The sequence below is a fragment of the Rana temporaria genome, chromosome 3 (genome assembly GCF_905171775.1).
Source record: "Rana temporaria chromosome 3, aRanTem1.1, whole genome shotgun sequence".
NCBI classification, from domain to species: Eukaryota; Metazoa; Chordata; class Amphibia; order Anura; family Ranidae; genus Rana; species Rana temporaria.
The window spans coordinates 382404998-382429875 of NC_053491.1; the positions used below are offsets into that span (position 1 = coordinate 382404998).

Below are 24878 nucleotides of genomic sequence, written 5' to 3' on the forward strand. Positions count from 1 at the left end.
TGTACAGCAAGCAGAGCAGCAGAGATTGATATCACAGGGCTGGATGAGGGCGAGAACTGCTGAAGTTAACTTTTCACAGTTGATCCTAGCAACCAATCACCTGCTGTTTAATGAAAAGGTAAACTCCAGCAGTTCCCAACTTCCTGCCCCCATCCAGCCCTGTGATGACGGCCACTCGCTGCTGTCCAGTGAAGAGGACATCGGCAAAAATGTCCGGGCCGGGTGCCCGTGAAGTAATCACAGGCACTGACGGGCCGAACATTCAGTGGTGGCGGGCTGGGTGTGGGCCGCCGACCCCTGCTATATAGGAGCAGCTAACATCCGCAATTCTTTTCCAAGTGACTTAGCCCTGGCTCACACTGATACGATTTTTGGCTCCATAGACTTGACTGGCTGTAATAGAGAGAGAAAAATGGTGTATGAAAACTGCATTCAAATCACACTGCAAAACGGATTCAACTTGCACCATATTGAACCTAGGCTTAACTTGTCCAGTTTTACTAATAAGACTTCTCTTCATAGAGCCATCGTTTTTAGTATATTTTTCATGTAATACTTTGCATACCTTTTTTAATTTTGATGCATCCATAATGTATTTAGTTGATTTCTAAAAGTTCACTTGGGCTTTGATGCAAAATATGAATTTGCAATATCAGAGTTCCTTGTCTAAAAAAAAAATGTTCTCTTCTTTTTTTTTTTTTTTTTTTTTTCATGTAAACCAAAGATGTTATAGTAAACAGATATACCGTAATAGATCAGTTAATTTTTTTTTTTTCAAATAAATGAAAGTGAATGTATGCCTTGTGTTTTTTTTTTTTTATCCTAAAATACAAAAACATGTTGTACTTGCCCGCTGTGTGCAATGGTTTTGCAGAGAGCAGCCCAGATCCTCCTCCTCCTCTGGGATCAATGCTTTTGGTTACTCCCCGCCGCATGCCCCCATAACAAGCTGCATATGGTACATAGCCAATGGCTTCCACTGTATCTGAGCCAATCAGGAGCGACAGACCTGGGAGGGCCTCGGCTCTCTTGCACATTAGATCGGGCTTCATGCATAGAATGCAGGAAGGTAAAAAACATTCTGCCTTTTCAAACACTTTAACTGGCCACCAAGCTCAGTGCAAATTGTTAGCTCCTAGGTTTTATTTTTCTAGTATATTGAGATTTTAAATCTGGGTAATGAAGTTGGCAGGTGAGTGTTTATCATGAACTTCATGCAAGCATTGCAATTTTTTTGTTTAATTGTGATTTCTTTGGCAAGGTGGAGTTGAATGAAATTGAGTCTCGTGCTGAGGAGTACCCACTCACCCGAGCCTTCTGCCACCTCATTGGCACCTTGGTGGAGAGTTCTTTTCCATCCAACCTCGGAGCAGGATTGCGACCTCCTGGATTTGAGCCATACCTGGATTTTCTCAGAGACTCTGTGTTCCTCCGCTTCAACAATAGAGCTTACAGAAGGCCTGCAGAAAAGGTACACTGTGAATGGATTGTACAGGCCATCCTGAGTGTTGCCTCAGAAAATACCACTCAGGGAAGGTCCTATATTTCCCTTTAAACCTAGGAGTTTGTGTTTCCAGGTTGTATAATAAAACCATTGTGTATATGTGAATATGTTTTGCATTAAAAGTATAATTTTTTCTGTACTGCAGTCTTCAAAGTGACCCTGTCGGATAACATACATTAAGAAGAATCCTCCCTGCTAAACAAGAGCAAAAGAATACTTCCTGTAGCGTTTGGCAGGCATTGACACTTTGCAATTGCCTCCATTCACTACTACTAAAAAACTCACTGTAATTACGGTGGTCATTTCCCCCTTACTTCCTGTCCCAGAATCACAACCGGAGGTAAACATTTCCATAGCGAAGGGAAATCGCCTCTTATGCCGCGTACACACGGACATTTTTTGTCTTGTAAAAAAACATCGTTTTTTTCTCATGGAAAAAGACGTTTTTCAAACTTCATTTTAAAAAACAACGTTGCCTACACACCATGGTTTTTTCAAAATGCTCTAGCAAAGTGCGGTAACGTTCAGCACGTACGGCGGCACTCTGTTCCATTCAAGCTCACGTCATAACTTGCTTCTGAGCATGCGCGGGTTTAAAAACGTTGTTTTACCCACACACTATCATTTTAAATGACACAAAAAACGTTTTGAAAAACGACCTAAAAAATTGAAGCATGTTCGAATTTTTTTTTTGTCGTTTTTCAGAAGACACAAAACTACGTTTTGCCCACATACGCTCATTTTAAATGACGTTTTTAAAAATGTTGTTTTATTTCATCACAAAAAACCGACCGCGTGCATTAGTTTTGCCCAGAACGAATGTTCCCATTGGAAAATTTCCCCTCTGTTCATTCTGTTAAAATCTATTTTTTTTTTTCCCCGTCATTTTCTGTACAAGGGACACAGATCACAATTGGAGACCCAGCAAGGGTTTCAACACTTCCTCGTTATATTCAAAAGTTAATTTTAGCTTTACATACACATTCATAGCTTTAGAAGCTCAGATGTACAAGTGCTAGGTCTAGTTTTATGATGTGGTGTTTTTTTTTATTTTATTTTTATTTTTATTCTTATTTAATTTTGCAGTGGGAGGTGGCAGAGGCTGTCCTTGATGTTTTTTACAAGCTCCTCAGAGATTATGAGCCACAGCCTGAGGATTTTGTAGATCAATTTGTGGAGATGCAAGGTTTGTGTCTTCTTTTTTTTATTTTTTTTATTTAATGGTAAACATGTTCAGTTATTGTGCTGTTATATGCTTTTTTTTTTTTTTTTTTCTGAATTATTCAGGATGATAATTTGTTGGGTAAAAGTAAGCTAAACCTTTCTCCAGTCTAAATCCTGGTTTATAAGCCGCAAGCCTTGGGTGTCCCAAAGTCTATGACAACCACATGACATTCTCACCACTAGCAGGGAATCTGAGGAGGCTTTGGGTTCATGTAAATCCTAACCATAAACTAAAGTCATAACCTCAGTGCATACATAAATCTGTGCACCTAAATCTAATATTTAATTACACTGTCTTTTTTTTTTTCTCTCTGGTATGTACCTACCAGCTTTTATACATTTTCTCTGGTAGAGAGATCATTCCCTAGCATATGTTGTGCTTTCAGTTGTGGAACAGAATTAATTGGTGAGATTTCTCTACTGAAGTATGTGAGAAAGAAGTCTGTGGAAGGTTTAAGTAACCAGCATTATCCAAAATATGAAACCTAATTTCTGAGTGGATTGATCGCTTAAATTAACTGATTTTTTTTTTTTTTTTTTTTTTTTTTTTTTTACAGCTGCATGTTTGGTTTTCAGAATTTATTCCAGCTTTTCACTTTGTTTTCAGGGGAAGAGAGAGCTGCTTTTAAGCCTCCTGGTTTCACCCTTATGCATCACCTTCTTAATGATTCCCAGACGTTGGCACTGTGCCTTAGCCTGCTGGAAGAGGGCGTCACACAGTTGGACACCTACTCCCCTTTTCCAGGTAATGTGGAGAAATTGTTGGATTCATTGCATTAAAGCAGTGTTTCTCAATTCCAGTCCTCAGGCCCCCCCAACAGGTCAGGTTTTCAGGATTTCCCTCAGATGAAAAGGCTGTGGTGATTACAAAGGCAGTGAAACTGATCAAATCACCTGTGCAAAATAATGGAAATCCTGAAAACCTGACCTGTTGGGGGGGCCTGAGGACTGGAATTGAGAAACACTGCATTAAAGTGTCACTTAAGGCTAGTAATGCACCGAAAATTGGGTTTTCAGCATTGTGCCGAAAGAAAAAAAAAGTGCAGGTGATGGCTGCTGAAAATGCCCGGGGATTTGGCTGTGGTTTTACCTTGCTTTATGGTGCGCTTTTCATAGGTCATGTGACTTAAAAATGCAACACAGGTGCATTATTGAGTTTTTGCTGCTTTTTCAATGTGGAGGTGCATTTTTGGTGAAAATTTTATTTATTTATTTTTTTCAACTGACCAAATATGCAACAAAAATGCAGCAAGCAGGATTTTTTTAACATCACAAAAATGTGCCGATAATGCCCGACAATAAATTAATATTAATTTTAACTTAAATTTAATAACATATATATATATATATATATATAAATATACATACATACATACATAAAAAAAAAAAAAATTTTATGTCGGTTTCAGCTAAGTGCATCATGAATTTTTCACAAAAGAGGCTGGTACACATGGAATAAGGGCATGTCTCGGTCTCAAATTGTACAAACAGAACCACATTTCATTGCCCACAGGACTTTTAACAAGTCCTACCCAAAAAGGTATAGAATGTACAAAAGAATTTAGTATTCAAAAATAGAAATATTACATACATTTAAAAACCTATTGTCACATGGTGACCTACAGTGGGAGTACATAGGTGAATAACATTAAGACGCTTAAAATTAAAAACCTTTCATCACAAATTAATGGTCTGTGCTGATTTTCTCGCTACGTGTTTCGCAAGGTAAACCTTGCTTTTTCAGGCACAGATGAATATCTGGAGATAGAAACAGTGGTGATAAATTTTTTTTTTTTTAAAAACGCATACGCTTATCCAGCCAACCAATTCAAACTTGCGATTATAAGATGATGGCAGGAGACCTCCACATATGTACCACTGTTAGGTGGAGAAACCACACTGAAATAGCAGGTCCTTCATAAGTAACTCAATATAACAGGATGGACGGAGACGCCCAGTCGTTCATATAGTTCCCCCCCCCCGGAGTTGAGGAAGGGGAGACCAGGCACTTTCATATTTCTGCACTAGCGACAGGGCGCAACTTCAACATGCAGTAGGCTGTCGTCCCATATAACGATTAGGTCTTGTATTCCCCATATCACATTGTAGCATAATACTGATTTATTTCCATGGGTGTATACATGGGTGTATCCCATGGAAATCAATTACTATTATGCTACAATGTGATATGGGGATTGCTAGACCTAATCGCTATATGAGACGACAGCCTAGTGCATGCTGAAGTTGCGCCCTGTCGATAGCGCAGGGACATGGCTCCCTGCTCATTGGGAAAAGGTCGACTCTATGTAGAAATGTTATGTTATGATGGATTGACATGGTGGATGGCACCCATCCGGATTGGTGTGGCGGGCTCTGGTGGGCGTCCACCTAGATACATGGATATGGCTATGTGCAAAAGGAATTTGAGGAGGTCAGTCTACTATTGCTGTGGCTCTGATGAAGAGGGTTCTCCCTTGTAAGCTGTCTGCAATGCCATCTGGTTCCTCCTAACATCCGGTCCAGGTTGCAGGTGTCTAGAGAGATGGTTCCGAATTGCTGGAGCACTGATGAGCCTTTTTTTAAAACGCTTGTTTGCGAGTATTACTCTTTTTGTTACAATTTTAAATACATTTTTATCTTTGGTAATACACAAGGTCAGTGCACCCTCCTTTTCTTTCTATATATTCCAGTTTTTGGGTGACTAGCACTTTGTGTACAGCAGCTGCAAATTCATGTTTTTTTAGGCTTGAGCACAAGCACTGCTTCATGGGAGGTCAGTATGCTCCTCGATATGATGGAGGAGTGAGAGATGAGTATCGCTGAATCGGGGGACCCCTGACTGTTTTCTTTAAAAAATGCTAGCACCATATGTCCACAGTATGTGAGAATGTCACACATTTGGATTTATATATTCGCTTCCCTTTCTTTCTAAGAAAGATGTAAGTTTTTTTTTTTTTTTTTTTTTTTTTTTTTTCTCACTTTTGGTGATTTAGTTACTTATTTCAAAAGTATTCTTAGGTCGGAGAAGTTGAATGTTCTCTCATACTGCTCCGATCCTGTGTACCATGTCCCTGAGCTCATTTTATAAATCATTCCCCCAACTTATGCTTTCTAGGTAAGAAGCACTTGGAGAAAGCGGTTGCCTTTTGTTTCATGCTCCTGAACCTTGCTCTACAGAAGGAGAATCTTTTCATGGACCTACTGCGGGAAAGCCACCTCTCCCTCATTGTCACCCCTCTAGAACAGCTGCTCCAGGGCATCAACCTCCGATCAAAGAAGGCGGATCATGTGGTGAATATTGCAAGGTGTGCCAGAATTTTTTTTCATTGTTTTCAAATTACTTTTTCAAATGGATAAATAGTAATTGCATAAAAGCTAAACTTCAGGTAACCAGCTAATTACACAGATTAAATGCATACAGTTTATAGAAGGCGTCCCACAACCCCCCAACCCCCCCCAGGGGTATGTCACTGCAAAATGTATCAAACACATCTCTGGAAGAAACTATAACGTAATATTGTGCTTGTGTAAAATAAATATAAAGCAGCAACAAATATGAGATACAACACAAACCACATATATATAAAAAGTAAGTTGCACTGAAGAGATAAATATACAAAAAGTGTAACAAAAGAAAGGGGTCAATAGAGTCCAAACGCACAAGTTCACATAGTTCAATGGTGATGGAAAATAGAAACTCCTCAAGTGGTGCAAGAGAGGGAAAGTAGAAAGGTAAATCCTCCACTTTAATGGAGCCACCGACACACAGGTTAAGATGTACTCTTACTGGAACACCAGGACCCTCTAATTACAGAAGGTCAAATCCGCCTGGGTACATCCACCTTTAGCAAGATCCAAGGAAAAGCAGTGGTGGTGGTATATTATCCATATACAACTCCTACAGACTTGGACTCTGGTTACCCAGACATTCCAGCCATGGCTAAAATAAAACAAAAAAGAGCTCCAATAGTGTAAAACCTTCTTAAAGGAGTTTATTGGGCTAAAAACTGTACTTGCACATATCCAATGAAGTAACGGCAACAAACTACAGATACAAGAATGCGATGACAGGTAAGTATTCATCCGCCCTATCTACATGTAACACATGCACATTTCCCCGTGTTTTTTCCTTTTACATATGCTGTAAGTACAGAAAAAGTACAGTGCCTTGCGAAAGTATTTGACCCCCTTAAACTTTGCGACCTTTTGCCACATTTCAGGCTTCAAACATAAAAATATAAAACTGTAATTTTTTTTGAAGAATCAACAAGTGGGACACAATCATGAAGTGGAACGAAATTTATTGGATATTTCAAACTTTAAAAAAAAAAAACGAAAAATTGGGCGTGCAAATTTATTCAGCCCCTTTACTTTCAGTGCAGCAAACTCTCTCCAGAAGTTCAGTGAGGATCTCTGAATGATCCAATGTTGACCTAAATGACTAATGATGATAAATAGAATCCACCTGTGTGTAATCAAGTCTCCGTATAAATGCACCTGCACTGTGATAGTCTCAGAGGTCTGTTTAAAGCGCAGAGAGCATCATGAAGAACAAGGCACACACCAGGCAGGTCCGAGATACTGTTGTGGAGAAGTTTAAAGCCGGATTTGGATACAAAAAGATTTCCCAAGCTTTAAACATCCCAAGGAGCACTGTGCAAGCGATAATATTGAAATGGAAGGAGTATCAGACCACTGCAAATCTACGAAGACCTGGCCGTCCCTCTAAACTTTCAGCTCATACAAGAAGAAGACTGATCAGAGATGCAGCCAAGAGGCCCATGATCACTCTGGATGAACTGCAGAGATCTACAGCTGAGGTGGGAGACTCTGTCCATAGGACAACAATCAGTCCCTGTATACTGCACAAATCTGGCCTTTATGGAAGAGTGGCAAGAAGAAAGCCATTTCTTAAAGATATCCATAAAAAGTGTTGTTTAAAGTTTGCCACAAGCCATCTGGGAGACACACCAAACATGTGGAAGAAGGTGCTCTGGTCAGATGAAACCAAAATCAAACTTTTTGGCAGCAATGCAAAACGTTATGTTTGGCGTAAAAGCAACACAGCTCATCACCCTGAACACGCCATCCCCACTGTCAAACATGGTGGTGGCAGCATCGTGGTTTGGGCCTGCTTTACTTCAGCAGGGACAGGGAAGATGGTTAAAATTGATGGGAAGATGGATGGAGCCAAATACAGGACGAAAACCTGAAGAAAGAAAACCTGATGGAGTCTGCAAAAGACCTGAGACTGGGACGGAGATTTGTCTTCCAACAAGACAATGATCCAAAACATAAAGCAAAATCTACAATGGAATGGTTCACAAATAAACATATCCAGGTGTTAGAATGGCCAAGTCAAAGTCCAGACCTGAATCCAATTGAGAATCTGTGGAAAGAACTGAAAACTGCTGTTCACAAACGCTCTCCATCCAACCTCACTGAGCTCGAGCTGTTTTGCAAGGAGGAATGGGCAAAAATTTCAGTCTCTCGATGTGCAAAACTGATAGAGACATACCCCAAGCGACTTACAGCTGTAATCGCAGCAAAAGGTTGCGCTACAATTTTTCAGTTTTTATTTTTAAAAAAGGGTTGAAATATCCAATAAATTTCGTTCCACTTCATGATTGTGTCCCGCTTGTTGATTCTTCAAAAATTTTTTACAGTTTTATATCTTTATGTTTGAAGCTTGAAATGTGGCAAAAGGTCGCAAAGTTTAAGTGGGCAGAATACTTTCGCAAGGCACTGTACTTTATGTGCCAGAAAATTTCAGCCTTTTTCTATGACATGACAACACAGTAAGGATATTAACTAGCATAAGTAGTGTGTGCCACTCTAACAAAGCTGATAGGCCTGTGTTTTCAGGTCTACTTGCGCCAGTTTCTGCTTCAGAATGAAGTAGAAACTGGCCTAGATTCTGGCCCTAAATAATACGTGATTGCAGAAGTTTTCAATATACTGTAGGAAGAAAAAAGCTCCTTTGTCTGGCTGTTAACCCTAGAAAATCCAGGGTTAATAGCCTTCTACATGATCCAGCTATTTAATTTTCTATGCCGTGCCTGACACAGACACAGCATTGAAAATAGAGCAGATTGCGCCTAATTCACAAAGGGGCATACACCCACTTTAAATAGGAACTGGATCTGCTCCATGTTCTCAGTTTAGGTTTTAGGTCTGTTACACTATGTTCATTCCCCAAGTGTATTTTCAGTCCTGCCTACTTCATTTCTGAAGCATTGCAAAGAACACTGACATATTCTCCGTAACCCCTTCTTGTGCACTTTTTTTTACAAGATATAACAGCAAAAAATAAAAAATTATATTTAATGGTATATTTAGCTGACAAGAAGGGATCAAATGAGAGATGCTTATTATTCGGTTTTGGATACACTTTAAAGGGGTTGTAAAGGTAAAAAAAAATCCCTGAATAGCTTCCTTTACTTTAGTGCAGTCCTCCTTCACTTACACCCCCCCCCCAAATAAATAAACCTGTGATTTATCTGAAAATATGAATATATAAAAAACAGACCAGTGATATGTCTAATGTTAAAGACCATATAACTCCTATAAAAAAAGCAGAATCAAACTTTGATTCTGCTTTTTTCATAGGAGATATATGGTCTTTAACATTAGACATATCACTGGTCTCTTTTTTTATACATCAGAAGCAGTACCGCCAGCAACCATTGGGTGGCGCATGGATACACAGTTTCACAGAACTGTGAGAAAGATTAATACATCAGAAGCAGTACCGCCGGCAACCACTGGGTGGCGCTTGGATACACACTACAGTTGTACAGATCTGCAAGAGAAGCCCAGGCATCCATCCAGCGGCGCAGGCTGCTGACGTCGGTTCCGATATCGGCGCCATTTGCGTTCCACGCTGGTTACGTGGAACCGGCCGTGAAATAAAAGAATCTCGGGTCATTCCGCGGAGAGAATCGAGATCGCTATTCTTTCCGCGATTAATCATGCAGCTCTACTATTTAGGGAAAACATTTTTTACCTTTACAACCCCTTTAACTGCCAAAGGATTTGTATTGGCTGTTCAGTACTGAGATTTGCACAGCTCTGCCTCAGTGTGGCCCTGATCAGTAGGCAAGAGCCCCAGTTTTTGTCTGCTGCCACTATTGTATGTAAACCCTGACGATGGAACGTCACCTATTTTACTTCTAATTGATCTGAGACTCGGGATGGTTGAGTAGTTTAACAAAAGACAGTGGGCAGTGCTGACATCACTCAATCCACAATAATGTTGTGTGTTGTCAGCCCACAACAGAACTTGGGAGCGGAGTTTATTTCCTGCAGATCAAAATGTATTTGTACTTGCTGGGCCTTCAAAAGCATAAAACCATGGATAAATGTGCACATTGCCTGTGAATGGTGAAGCTGCAGACTGGTTATCTCATCTCTCTGTCGCTCTGCTCTCTCTTCCAGTTAGCATGTCCCATGTTGGCATAGGAGCCCTGCAACACAACTGATAGGCTCTTTTTTCTTTTTCTTTTTCCTCTCCCAGTCTGTGCTCTGCTCTACCAAAAAAATGATAGTAGGCTGATACCAAGTCCATATTCAGTTACCAAAATTGCTTGCATTTAACAAAATTAAATTGAATGATGCATTTGCGAATACAAACCTACATTCATTTGTGTCCTTTTTTATATCTGACTGGAGTTCAGCTTTTAAAGTTTAGAGACTCACAGAGCTTCTGTTGCAGTACAAACCAATCGGCATATACAGAACCTCCTAGGTCTAACAGTCAGAACTCATTTGTATGCTGGCAAACTTTATAAAGTATGGTAGGCATAACGTTAACAAAAAAATTCTTCTTTGTCTGTTTCTCAGGTACCTTTATCACAGTAACAGCAACCCTGAACTGGCCTTTGAAAGTTCCAAGATCCTGCATAGTATATCCTGTAATGTCAACATACAAGCCAAGCTTGTGGGAGATTTTACCCAGGACCAGGTAGAAATAAATCTTTGCAGCAATAGTTGCTGGCCAGTTTTATGTGCGTCCTTTTATTGATGACGCTTAAAGTGTTTACTAGAAACTGATGCCTTTCAGACATTTGTAGTGCCCACTCCCTGTAAATTTTTATACCTGGTTTTCCCTTCTTTTGTGGCAGAATATAAGCCAGAAGCTGATGGCTGGTTTTGTGGAATGTTTGGACAATGAGGATATAGAGGAGGCTGTTATTCCCATGGAAGGTAAGTGCACCAAGGTTGTGGTTGCTTTTTGTTGCTTATTATTATTATGGCAGGTTTACTGTACAAATGATTCCGGTGTATTGGAGAAATGGGTTGCAGAGAGAGTCCGGGGGAAAAAGGTAGTCTTAAAGTGCTGTAAACGCAAATGTTAAACCAGTAATAAAAGAAAAAATGTAATATATTGCAACTTACCATATTTATCGCGGAATAACGCGCTCCCGCGTATACCGCGCACCCCTAATATTGCCCCCGAAATTCCTGTAAAAAAAAAGTTATATGATTTTATTACTTACAGTTTTGGTGTCTTCCCAGTGTCCATCGTCCGGTCCGGCGTCAGTCTGCGGCCTCGATGGTGTCCTCCCGGCTTCTCCAGTGCGCGCCTCACGTCGAGTCCCTGCTTCCCGAGCTCAGTTCGAACGCCTCCACCGACATATACCGAGTGCAGTACACTCGGGTACATTCGGCAAGGCTCGGCTTAGCTCGCACTCACGCTCTGTGACGTTTATGCGTGAGCACGAGCGAAGCCGAGCCTGGCCGAATGTACCCGAGTGTACTGCACTCGGTATATGTCGGCGCATGATTTCAAACTGAGCGCGGAAAGCGGCTATCAGCGTATATATCGCGCACCCACGATTTCCCCCTTATTTTAAGGGGAAAATAGTGCGCGATATACGCCGATAAATACGGTGTACCAATCTTTAGATGTGGTAGATATGTTTTTTCCTTTTTTCGATCTTTTTTCTCTTATTTCACCTGGTGATCTCGCCAGTAACACATTTTCTGTCTTGGTGTCTGCTCTCTGAATAAAGTAGTTAAACAGACCCCTTTGGACAGCAGAATTGTCAGCTTGATGAGAGGGTAGTGTTAGACTAGCAAATTTAGACATCACTAACCAATTTGAAGCTGATCTTAGTTTTATAAGCAGTTACAGTAAATGGTGTTTTCCTTTTGGGAATAAGGTTTTGCTTTAAATAAAAGTTGTCCATTGTAAGCACCCCTGTTAGTTTTAAATGGTTTGTCTCTACCCTCTAACTGCTACTTTGTCTGAACAGCTTGGTTTGTTAAATAAGTTAAACAAATAATTAATACCTGGTGATCCTGTTGGTTTTAGCTGTCTCACTGCACTTCCTGTAATAGCATGACAGTGCTAACCACAGCCTCCTGATGCTGTGGTAGTGTTTTCAGCCTACTTTGCACATTCCTATTTCTTTATCGTACATCACGGGACACAGAGAAGCATAGTAATTACTATGTGGTTATAGAGTCTACCTTCAGGTGATGGACACTGGCACGCCCTTAAGGCAGGAAGTTTCCTCCCCTATATAACCCCTCCCATACCGGGAGTACCTCAGTTTTTTTTTTTTCACCAGTGTCTAAGGTGTTGGTCACGAGTGAACATGTGCTCTGAGGAGCTCCTCTGGAGGGATCCATGTTGGATTTAAAAAACCGCCATACAACCGGATCCGTCCAAAGTGATTCTTAGCCAAAGTGGACGGTACCCGGGCCTCGGTTGAGAAGAACGGTGTTTTGCCTGTAATGCTCCTCTTTTGAGGGCTGGATCCTGGGTTTTTAGTACCTTGGTCAATTTCCCAATACCAAAAGCTTACTGACAGGGTGCAATATGGGTCCAGGGGTGTGGTGTTCCTGTCCATGCAGCGTTGTATAAGGTAAGCGAAGGGTCTTTCAGAACTTGGTTCTAAAAGTTTTCTTCTTTTGAGCCATTATGCTAGTTTGCCTAAAGTTTGCCTGTCTGTGCCTTCTCTCCCCGTTCATTGTCCTGATAGCAGTGTTTGTGAGATGTATGTATAATGAGTACTTGCCTGTAGTGCGTCATTTACCCTCCGCCTGCTGGTAGCTGGTTTCTGGGGAAATTCCTCCAAAAAACTTTGGCTACAGGAAAGTTTGTTTGATTCTCCATGCTGGCTTCGGCTGACAGCAGACTTTGTGCGCGGGCGCGTTGGTGTCGCGTGCACGCAGTAGCCTAAGATATATAAGCATACAGGTGCGCGTGCGGCCTTGGGATAGACGCGCAGCATGTGCACGGCCTTCAAATAAGCGCGCGTGGATTTATTTCAGCTGCTCGCTATGAGACTGCAATTGCAGGACAGAGCAGGTCAGGTGACTGAACCTAGACCATAAAGCTCAGGCTGCCTCACCCATACTGGCTGATGGTGGACACAGAGCTCTTTTGTGCACAAATTGACAGTGGCATTTTCTTAAGGCTCATAGTGTGCTCTGCATCTCGCTGACCATCAAATAGCAGCGTCAGTGCTGGTCTATAGGTCCGCAAGTGGATGCAATTCCTGGTTGTGAGTAGCTCGGCTTTACTGTGGCAAAGGGCTCAGGGACTAAAAATGCAAAAAAGGGTTCGCCATCAGGCTCAGAGGATCTCGGGTATGCTCCTGCAGCTTTTTTCTCTCCTGATAAATTAGAGGTGGCCCTGGGTGATCCATCAGGGCTGTTAGGTGCCTCAGCTGCCCTTACCCCGCCTGCTCCAGTGTTTGTAACAGAGGAGGCTCTGGCCTCAGCCATGGGTGGACTGGAGAAAAAGATTGGTGACTTTAATTGCATCTTCTCTCTCTAGAGATAAACGCACCAGGTCTCCCTCTCCCCCTGCAGAGTTCCTTTTGACGGAACAACCATCCTCAGAAAAGGTACATTTACCCTCAGGGGATCAGGCAGAGGGGTCAGTCAGATGTCTCTGACCCTGGGTATTCTACCCTGGAGGAACCGTTCTCGGCTTCTCAGTCCGAAAGGTTGTTAGTGCAGTCCCTTACTGAGATGGTCCATTCGGCCTTCAAGTTACCTCTATTAGAGCCAGCATCCAGCTCGGTTCACTAAAAAAATTGAGTGTCCCTACGTTGGACGCAGCTATCTCCTGTGTGAACAAGACTCTGAACTGTCCGGTGGACAACGTGCAGATGTTTAAAGACCCGACAGATAATAGACTGAAGATGTTGTTAAAAACATTGTTCTCTACAATCAGAGGGGTAGCCCAACCTGCAATTGCAGCTATTGGTATCTGCCAAGCCTTAAAAGACCAGATGAAACAGGTCTTGAAAGATATCCCGGCTCAGCAAACTCAGGAATTGGCCGACTTGCCCAAGGCATTGTGCTTTGCAGTTGATGCCATCAAGGACTCTATACAACAGTCCTCCCGCCTTACGCTCCTGTTAGTACATATGCGTAGGCTGCTTTGGTTGAACAACTGGTCTGCTGAAACCCCGTGCAAAAAGCTTCTAGCCGGGTTTCCCTTCCACAAGGGAGCGTTTGTTTGGGCAAGATCTGGTTAAGTATATCCAAAAAATTTCCAGTGGCAGGGTTAATAATGCGTTCCCTGACACCAGGAATGTTTTTGAAGTTTGAAAGTTTGCATGCGGCCCCCCATGGGATATGGAAACTTGTCTTGTGGCCCTCAGGTAATTTGAGTTTGAGACCCCTGCTTTAGAACATCCCACATAGTAATTACTATGCTTCTCTGTGTGCCGTGATGTACGATAAAGAAAATAGGATTTTTATAACATTTTACCTGTAAAATCCTTTTCTTGGAGTACATCACGGGACACAGAGCTCCCGCCCCTTTTTGATGTTTTTTTTTGGGACACTTATTGCTTTGCTACAAAACTGAGGAACTCCCGGTATGGGAGGGGTTATATAGGGGAGGAAACTTCCTGCCTTAAGGGTGTGCCAGTGTCCATGACCTGAAGTTAGACTCTATAACCCACATATTAATTACCGTATTTTCTCTTACCACCTTCCAGGACGGCACCCGAGAGATGATGGCTCCTCCTGCAGGAAACACAATCACATGACAGTTTAAAAGGCCCCGCCCTTCCCCTTGCTCCTCAGTATTGATTGTGTTTCTCCAACACAGCGACACGTTTGTTTTGTTTATGGAAACCTAGAGACCGGGGAGGGTCGAAGGTACCCCTGTGAGACAGGTTTAAGGGAGGCCGGGGAGGGCTGAACTTACCTGTAGACTTCGGTCCAAACTCACAGGTCGCCCTATGGAAGCACCAGTGCTCTGAGCTGCGGGGAGGTGAGCCATCACTGCGTGCCATCGAATCCACCACCATTCGAATCGCCGTTTTCCCGGGTCTCCAGACGTAAAAACGCCGCGCTCCAGGCCTCATTCTGAGACAGGAACTGCATCACAGGAAGTGGGCGGTTCCGGACGGCGTAACCCGGAAGTTCCCAGTGGAGCGAGGAGACAGCGTGGGTGGTGGACGGGTCGGCTTGCGGTGACCAGTACAGGAGTACCGACAGCCAGGACCGAGTCACCCTCCTCATGGAAGAGGACGGAAAGACCGACACGACCGCTGGCAGATCCAGGTCGGGGGGCGGTAAGTACCAATCCCCCTGGAAAGGGAGGGGGGAAGTGGTGAGAGTTCCCAAACTTTTAGGGAACGACCGGAGCAGGATCTGGTCCCTTCTCGTCTACTTCCTCCCCTCCCCAGTACAGCCAGCAGTCTTGGGGGAAAAAAGACAATTTAAATGTATATTTCATGTCTTTCAGAAACCCCCAGCGGACCCCAGGAGGCCTCAGCTCAGTCTCCCTCCGCTACAGGGCATAGTTCCTCTAAAAAATGTGGGAATTGTAGAGAGAAGCTCCCCAAGTCCTACACAAAACCTTTCTGCTACAAATGTATTAATATACTGGCGGGAAAGGAGGCTGCTGCCATGATGAAGAGTTTTCTCTCATCCATGCAAACAGAAATGTTAGCAACAGTCAAAGCCTTTCGGGAGGCAGCCGGGCAGTCGGCACAGACTGAGACAGAGGAACTTACCCCTAAGGAAGGCACTTCCTCTCAGGAGACCCCCTTTTCTAAGGGCCCAAGTGTTTTCTTTACACCTTCACAAAATCCCCCTTTGGGGGAAGCAGATGGTGAAGAGAGTGAGGTAGCCAGTCTACCTAGGTCTAGGCACAGCTCAGGGGAGGTAGATGGAGACTCCATTAGTCAGTCTCAGGAGGACACACGTCCAAGAAAACACCTCTTTGCTGTAGAAGATCTAGAGTCTCCTCCAGGCTATCTACGCCACAGAGGAAATTCCTGAGACCCCTAAACCTACCTCAGCACAGGATAAAGTTTATAGGGGCCTGAGTGACGCTCAATCTAAAGTATTCCCCCTGCACAAATCCCTCAAGGAGTTAGTCCTTCAGGAGTGGAGAGACCCTGAAAGGAGAATAATCAAACAAAAAACCTGGAAAAGAAGGTTCCCCTTCTCCCAGGAAGATGAGGAAGTCTTTTTTAAGCTTCCTAGACTTGATGCGGCTTTGTCGCAAGTCACTAAATTGTCTGATCTCTCCTTTGAGGATACAGGTAACATCAAGGATGTGATGGACCGTAGAGCAGAGTCTCTCCTTAGGAAAGCCTGGGAGGCCAATGCGGCAGCACTAAGCCCAGCCTTAGCAGCAGCATGTGTAGCTAGGAATACAGATGTTTGGGTAGAGACACTCACCGACCACCTCGCCCAGAATGCGGAGGCGGAGGAGGTAGTTGAGTCACTTACAGTGGTGAGGAAGGTGATTGCTTACCTAGCAGATGCAGCTACGGAATCTGCAAGGGCAGCAGCCAAGACAGCAGCCCTCATTAACTCTACTAGGAGGGCAGTTTGGATCAAGGCCTGGGAAGGAGATGCTACATCCAAGGGAAAACTCTGTGGCATCCCCTTTCAAGGTTCCCTGTTGTTTGGGAAAGACCTGGATGATGTCCTGGCTAGGTCATCAGAAAAAGGTAAAAAATTCCCAGTTAAACCCAAAAAAGAAGGTTTCAAGAAAACTTTTCGAGGCCCCCAGGGGCAGGGTAGACAAAAAGCCAAAAAGGAACCTTTTAGGCGTTGGAACTTTGGCAAAGGGAACAGGAAGAACAACCTCCTTTTCCCTCCTCCAAAACCCAGCGACAAACCGTCCAAGTGACGACGTAGTCAGAGTGGGGGGTCGACTATCTCAATTCCTTCCCCTATGGGAAAAAATTTCGAACAGTCATTACATCTGCCAAATAATTCAAAAAGGCTATCGCCTAGAATTTCTGGCTACACCCCCCACCATGATCACCATTACTCACCTTCCCAGGGATACCCTGAAAAGGTCTGCCCTCTTGGAGGGCATACAGGACTTAGCCAAACAACTAGTGGTAGTACCAGTACCAAAAGCTCAGCAGTACCAGGGATTTTATTCCCATATTTTCGTAGTACGGAAACCCTCCGGGAAATACCGTCTAATGGTAAACTTGAGAAACCTGAACAAGTTTCTGGAATACAAAAAGTTTGCTATGGAAAGTATTTATTCGGTAAGAAAGAACCTCATGAAGGAGGCCTTCTTGGTGACCCTAGATCTCAAAGATGCCTATCTCCACGTGCCAATCCACGTGGATCACCAGGTATATCTGAGGTTTGCGGTCGTGGTGGAAGGAGAAACCTTCCACTGGCAGTTCAGAGCACTACCATTCGGGCTAACCTCCAGCCCAAGGATTTTTACAAAAGTCCTAGCAGAAGCGGTGGCATACCTGCACCTTCAGGGCATATCCCTTATACCTTATTTAGACGACTTGCTGATTTCAGGAAAATCAGCCGCCCAAGTCACGCTGGATGCCAACAAAGCAATGGCACTCCTAGAGAGCCTAGGGTGGATAATCAACATAGAAAAATCCTCCCTCAACCCAGAACAGGTCAAGACCTTCCTGGGATACGTAGTGGACACCAGGCAGCAGAGACTCTTCTTACCAGAAGAAAAAGTTTTAAAACTAGCCTCAGCAGTCGGGAACCTTATCAAAAACCCCAAACTCTCCAGACGGAATGTTCTGAGAGTTCTAGGCCTGATGTCAGCAAGCATCCCAGCGGTGGTTTGGGCTCAGCTTCATGCAAGGGCATTACACTTCTTCTTCCTGTCCTCATGGGACAAAAGGAAAGAGTCCTTAGATCAGGATATACTACTCACCCCCCAGGTTCTGTCCTCCCTGGAGTGGTGGACATCTCCCCAAAACCTGAGGGGAGGGCGACCGTGGGCTCAGTGGAACCCAGTGAAGGTTACCACGGATGCCAGTTCCTGGGGGTGGGGCGCCCACCTGGAGGGGAAAAAAGCGCAGGGGCAATGGGACAGCTCACTAGCTCGCAGGTCATCCAATTACAGAGAACTCAGAGCAGTGGGGGAAGCCTTAATAGCCTTCCAGGAAGACATCAGAGGCAGAGAAGTCCAAGTAAGCTCAGACAACTCTACAGTAGTAGCGTACCTAGGTCACCAGGGAGGGACCAGGTCCAGTCCCCTACTAGAACTTTCCAGGGAAATCCTAACCTGGGCAGAAGAAAGAGTACTCTCTATCTCAGCCATATACATAAAGGGGACGAGCAATATAGAAGCAGACTTCCTCAGCCGTCACAAGTTGAGGGAGGAGGAATGGGAACTGAACCCAGAGGTGTTTCAACACCTAGTCCAGTATTTCGGGGAACCGGAAATAGACTTGTTTGCCAACAGACTAAACAGGAAGGTAGAAAGGTATTTCTCGATTTCCTGGGAACTACAGTCGGAAGGTCTGGATGCGCTATCCCAGACTTGGCGCTTCGGGCTGGCCTATGCCTTCCCGCCGGTAGCGCTCATTCCGCGAGTTCTTCAGAAACTCAGCAGGTCTCCAGGCCAGATTCTTCTGATAGCACCATGGTGGCCAAAAAGAACTTGGTTCGCAAACCTAAGAGCCATGGCAATGGTGGAGCCTCTGAAGCTCCCGTACAGGGCAGATCTCCTCAGGCAGGGCCCAGTACTCCATCCAAAGCCGGAATTCTTCCAGCTAGCAGCCTGGTTAGTGAGCGCCAGATTCTAGAACGCAAAGGCTGCTCAGAGAGGGTCATAGATACCCTTCTCATGAGCAGAAAACCAGTAACTCAAAAGATTTACCAAAAGGTATGGAAGACCTTCTGTTCCTGGCGTAAGGAAAGACAGGTAGCTTCAACTTCTATCCCGGTTATCCTGGACTTCCTCCAGGATGGGGTAGATTTAGGATTAAAAGTTAGTACCCTTCGGGTCCAAATAACGGCTCTTTCAGTCTATCTGGATAAAAGATTGGCGAAAGAGGACCTTATAAAACGTTTTTTGTTAGCTAGAGAAAGAATTTCTCCAGTCCAAAAATATAATTGTCCGCCTTGGGACTTAACTAGGGTGTTAGAGGCGTTATCTATACACCCATTCGAACCTCTGAAAGAGGTTCCCCTTAAGTTTCTAACCTTAAAGTTGACTTTTTTGTTAGCCATTACTTCGGCCAGGAGGGTAGGGGATTTGCAGGCGCTATCCATGAAAGAGCCCTTCCTGAGGGTACAGCCAGATAGGATCACCCTCAGAGCAGACCCCCTGTACCTGCCGAAGGTGGCATCCCTATTTCATAGGACGCAAGACATAATATTGCCGTCCTTTTGTTCTGAACCAAAGAACGAAAAAGAAAAGAAATTTCATTTGTTAGACGTGAGAAGGTGTCTTCTCATTTATCTAGAGAGAACTAAAAGTTTTAGAAGATCTAACCACCTACTAGTTCTACACGCTGGGCCCAGGAAGGGACTGCAGGCATCAAAAGCCTCAGTCTCAAGATGGATTAGAGAAGCAATATCCAAAGCCTATGTATGTACTGGAGCAACAGCCCCCAAAAAGATCAAGGCTCACTCTACCAGAGCCATAGCAACTTCCTGGGCTGAGAAAGCAGGGGCCTCCTGGGAACAAATCCGCAGTGCGGCCACCTGGTCCAGCCATCATACATTCCTGAAGCACTACCGTGTGGAAATGTTGTCACAGCAAGACTTAGCCTTTGGTCGAAAGGTGCTACAAGCTGTGGTCCCACCCTGAAGGTAGGCCTGTGTTTATTACTCAATTATCCTCTCGGGTGCCGTCCTGGAAGGTGGTAAGAGAAAACCAACGTTAGACCTACCGGTAACGGTATTTCTATGAACCTTCCAGGACGGCAGGCCTACTTCCCACCCTATGTGGAGGGAAAAAAGGTAAGTACCTATAAGGACTACGTCCCTTGTGAACCAGTTCAGGATTACTCTATTGCATACTGAGGAGCAAGGGGAAGGGCGGGGCCTTTTAAACTGTCATGTGATTGTGTTTCCTGCAGGAGGAGCCATCATCTCTCGGGTGCCGTCCTGGAAGGTTCATAGAAATACCGTTACCGGTAGGTCTAACGTTGGTTTTTCAGACCATAAGGCGCACCGGGTTATAAGGCGAAATATCTTTGATCCACTGCTAACAGGTTTATTTTCATACATAAAGCGCACCGGGTTATAAGGCGCATTAAATGAAACAAAACTCTGATAAGTCAAACTTTATTCAACTCTTTATTCAACTCTTTCACAATAACTCTCAACATTGTTCAGTGTTACACACACAAAATACATAACAATACACTGACTTTTTAGTTTATTCCTCTACCACAAATCCTTCAAATTCTTCATCTTCAGTGTCTGAGTTTAACAGTTGGGCGATTTCGGCATCAAGCATGCCTGGATCCCTCATCATTATCATCATTATCAGAGTCAGTCTCGTTGCTGTTACTTAGCTGTTCAGTGATGATTCCGGCCTTCCTGAAAGCTCGGATGACACTGCAGACTGATACCTTCGCCCAGGCATCCACGATCCACTGGCAGATGGTGGCGTGACTTGCCCCGGCGTTGCCTTCCTGTCTTGGTGAATGTGTGTTCGCCTTCTGTCATCCAATGCTCCCACGCAGCTCGCAATTTAACTTTAAACGACCTGCTAACACCAATATCTAGCGGCTGGAGTTCTTTGGTTAATCCACCCGGAATGATGGCAAGCACCAAATTAGTTTTCTTCACTTGGGCTTTGACAGTATCGGTCAGATGAGCGCGCATGGAGTCACAGATCAATAGGGACGGAGATTTGTGGGAAAAGCCATCCGGTCTCTTGACATAAACCTCTCTGCCACTCGCTCATCTTCTCCTTGTCCATCCAGCCCTTTGGGTTAGCCTTTAAAATGATGCCAACCGGAAACTTTTCTTTTGGCAAAGTCTTCCTCTTGAAAATTACCATGGGTGGTAGTTTTTGGCCATTGGCCTGGCAACCGAGAACTACAGTGAAGGATGACTTCTCGTTTCCTGTAGTGCGTATACAGGGGCGTAACTAGAAATCACAGGGCCCCATAGCAAAATGTTGTATGGGGCCCCCCCCCCCTCCAAAAAAAATGAACTAATGCCATTGAACAAGACATTACTAATTATATATATATATATATATATATATATATATATATATATATATATATATATATATAGCAAGGCAGGTTATTATAAGAGAGAGAGAGACTGATTTTGCCCCCCCCACAGATAGACGCAGCCTCTGCCCCCCCCCCCCCCACAGAGAGATGCAGCCTCTGCCCCCCCACAGAGAGACGCAGCCTCTGCCCCCCCCACAGAGAGACGCAGCCTCTGCCCCCCCCCCACAGAGAGACGCAGCCTCTGCCCCCCCCCACAGAGAGACGCAGCCTCTGCCCCCCCCCACAGAGAGACGCAGCCTCTGCCCCCCCCCACAGAGAGACGCAGCCTCTGCCCCCCCCCACAGAGAGACGCAGCCTCTGCCCCCCCCCCACAGAGAGACGCAGCCTCTGCCCCCCCCCCCCCACAGAGAGACGCAGCCTCTGCCCCCCCCCCCCCCCACAGAGAGATGCAGCCTTTGTCCCCAACAGCAAAAGAGCCTCAGACTGCAGTGCCCAGAAAACAGACTGCTACCCATTTACGGCTCGGGGAAGACAAGATATGGGCACATATGAAAATTACTGACTCTGACAGCACTTCAGCAGTGCAACACAGATGACCTCCATTAAAGTTACAGTCTCAAGGCAGGCTTGGTCCCCAGCAGCCCACTCTTCCTGGCTCAGGAACAAGAGGGGGAGGGGAGAGAGGGATCTCTAGCCCCGTCCATGTCTGCAGCCCCTCCTGTAGGGAGTACGTGGGGAGCAGAGAGCTCTAGGGGGCTGGAGAGCAATGTTGGGGGATCCAGGGAGCAGGGGGTTGGAGAGCACTGGGAGGGAGTAGGGGGGGGGGGGAGACAGGGAGGACCAGAAAGCACTGTGGTGGGGATATCAGTGTGGGGGAACAAGGGAGCACAGAGCACTGGAGGGGAGGTGAAGAGCTATTGGGGGGACGACGACGACTGGACAGCACAGTGAGGGGGGAGAGCCAGGGAGCACAGAGGGGACCAGAGAGCACTGCGGGGGAGCGAAGGAGCAGTGGGGGGGGGACTGGACAGCACAGTGGGGGTAGCATGGGGGAGCACAGAAAGTACTGTGGGGGGGGGGAGAGCACAGGGGGGGGGGACAGGGCAGCACAGTGGGGGGGGGGGCAGCCAGGGAGCACGGGGGGCCAGAAAGCACTGGGGAGGAGCCAGGGAGCAGAGGAGGTATGCAGGGAGAACTGGGAGGAACTAGGGAGCACGTTGGCAGTAAAAAGTTGGATAGGAGGAGCTCCGGTGGATGGATCACATCCCGGCGCCTGCTGCAGCCTGACCGACCCCCCCATAAAGAAAGCGAGTCCCCGGCCGTGCCGCCCCCCTGTGTGCCTGGATAGGAGGAGCGGCGGGGACAGCTGCACATGGAGGAATTGATCTTTCCATATTCCTCCTGCAGCCAATGAACGCCCGCAGAAGAAGCGGTCATTCAGCGGCTGCAGGAGGAATATGGAAAGATCAATTCCTCCATGTGCAGCTGTCCCCGCCGCTCCTCCTATCCAGGCACACAGGGGGGCGGCACGGCCGGGGACTCACTTTCTTTATGGGGGGGTCGGTCAGGCTGCAGCAGGCGCCGGGATGTGATCCATCCACCGGAGCTCCCATCCAGGCACACAGCAGGAGGGCGGCACGGCCGGGCAATCCCATACTCACTGGGCAGGCTGCAGAAGGTGCTGGGAGGGGAATCCATCCACCGGCGCTCATCCGCAGTCATAGGGCAGGAATAGTTTGCACCGCCTTGCCCGACTCCAAAGCCCGCTCCACTGATGCCGAGACGCGCCACTGCCCATTCAAAAATGGCGCCAGATGGCGACATTTCGCTACTGCGCATGAGCCGCCCAGCCGAGTTTGTACGATCTTTGCCGAGTCCTGCAGGCTTCCTGTTGGCAACACTGCCGGGCCCCACTCGGCTGCGGGCCCCATAGCGCCCGCGTGGGTCGCTATGGCGGTAGTTCCGCAACTGTGCGTATAGATACCGTACTGGTCACAGTTTTCTCAACAGTACGGTTTACAGGGACATCAAAGGTGAGGGGGACCTCGTCCATGTTGGTGATGTGTTCTGGCCGGATCTTCTTTTCATTGATCTTGTTCGTGCAGTAGGTGCGGAAAATGGCCAGCTTTTCTTCGTAATCCTTTGGCAGTTGCTGTGAGATTGTAGTTCTTGTGCGGATGGAGAGATTACGCCTGTTCATAAAACTGAAGCACCAAGAGGGACCTCCTCGAAAGTTGTTGATCTACATGTCGCGTGCTATCGCTGTTGCTTTGGGTCAAATAGAGACCATAGAGACGTTTCTACCTGCGGTTCTCTGTTCAATAACCCACTGTTCAATTTTGTCCTCCAACTGTGGCCATCTCGCCTTGTTCCCTAGGAAACTCAGTTTGGTCTTCTTTACCTGGCGCAGGGCGTCTTCTTGCTTCCTCCACTTCCGTATCATTGATTCATTAATGTTGAATTCTCTCGCAGCTGCTCTATTTCCATGTTGTACTGCGTGACTGATAGCGCTGAGTTTGAAATCCGCTTCATAAGCATGTCTCTTAACAGGAGCCATTTTTGGGGCAGCAGGTATAGAAAATTAATGAATGAATGCACACACCTCCTGACTACGATGGCCGTAATGCTCAATCCAAGCAGTGCAGCTTCGTAGCTTTTCAAGGCAGTGCTTTTTGAGCGCATTGTACCACATAAAATCGGTTCTAGGTCAGAAAGCACAACCATACATTAGGCGCACCGCATTTTAAGGCGCACTGTCGATTTTTGAGAAAATGAAAGGATTTTAAGTGCAGTCCCCGCGTGGGTCGCTATGGCGGTAGTTCCGCAACTGTGCGTATAGATACCGTACTGGTCACAGTTTTCTCAACAGTACGGTTTACAGGGACATCAAAGGTGAGGGGGACCTCGTCCATGTTGGTGATGTGTTCTGGCCGGATCTTCTTTTCATTGATCTTGTTCGTGCAGTAGGTGCGGAAAATGGCCAGCTTTTCTTCGTAATCCTTTGGCAGTTGCTGTGAGATTGTAGTTCTTGTGCGGATGGAGAGATTACGCCTGTTCATAAAACTGAAGCACCAAGAGGGACCTCCTCGAAAGTTGTTGATCTACATGTCGCGTGCTATCGCTGTTGCTTTGGGTCAAATAGAGACCATAGAGACGTTTCTACCTGCGGTTCTCTGTTCAATAACCCACTGTTCAATTTTGTCCTCCAACTGTGGCCATCTCGCCTTGTTCCCTAGGAAACTCAGTTTGGTCTTCTTTACCTGGCGCAGGGCGTCTTCTTGCTTCCTCCACTTCCGTATCATTGATTCATTAATGTTGAATTCTCTCGCAGCTGCTCTATTTCCATGTTGTACTGCGTGACTGATAGCGCTGAGTTTGAAATCCGCTTCATAAGCATGTCTCTTAACAGGAGCCATTTTTGGGGCAGCAGGTATAGAAAATTAATGAATGAATGCACACACCTCCTGACTACGATGGCCGTAATGCTCAATCCAAGCAGTGCAGCTTCGTAGCTTTTCAAGGCAGTGCTTTTTGAGCGCATTGTACCACATAAAATCGGTTCTAGGTCAGAAAGCACAACCATACATTAGGCGCACCGCATTTTAAGGCGCACTGTCGATTTTTGAGAAAATGAAAGGATTTTAAGTGCGCCTTATGGTCCGAAAAATACGGTACTATGCTTCTCTGTGTCCCGTGATGTACTCCAAGAAAAGGATTTTACAGGTAAGCTGTTA

At 45.5% G+C, this 24878-nt stretch overlaps 1 protein-coding gene across 1 annotated transcript in view; it reads left to right on the plus strand.

Moving 5' to 3' along the window:
• Window positions 1-24878, plus strand: part of NUP205 (nucleoporin 205) — a 117781-nt gene that overhangs the window by 48090 nt on the left and 44813 nt on the right. The window contains 6 exon segments of the mRNA XM_040345676.1: window positions 1262-1471; window positions 2591-2690; window positions 3336-3473; window positions 5844-6033; window positions 10571-10691; window positions 10852-10933. Of these exon segments, the coding sequence (XP_040201610.1) occupies window positions 1262-1471; window positions 2591-2690; window positions 3336-3473; window positions 5844-6033; window positions 10571-10691; window positions 10852-10933 (841 nt within the window).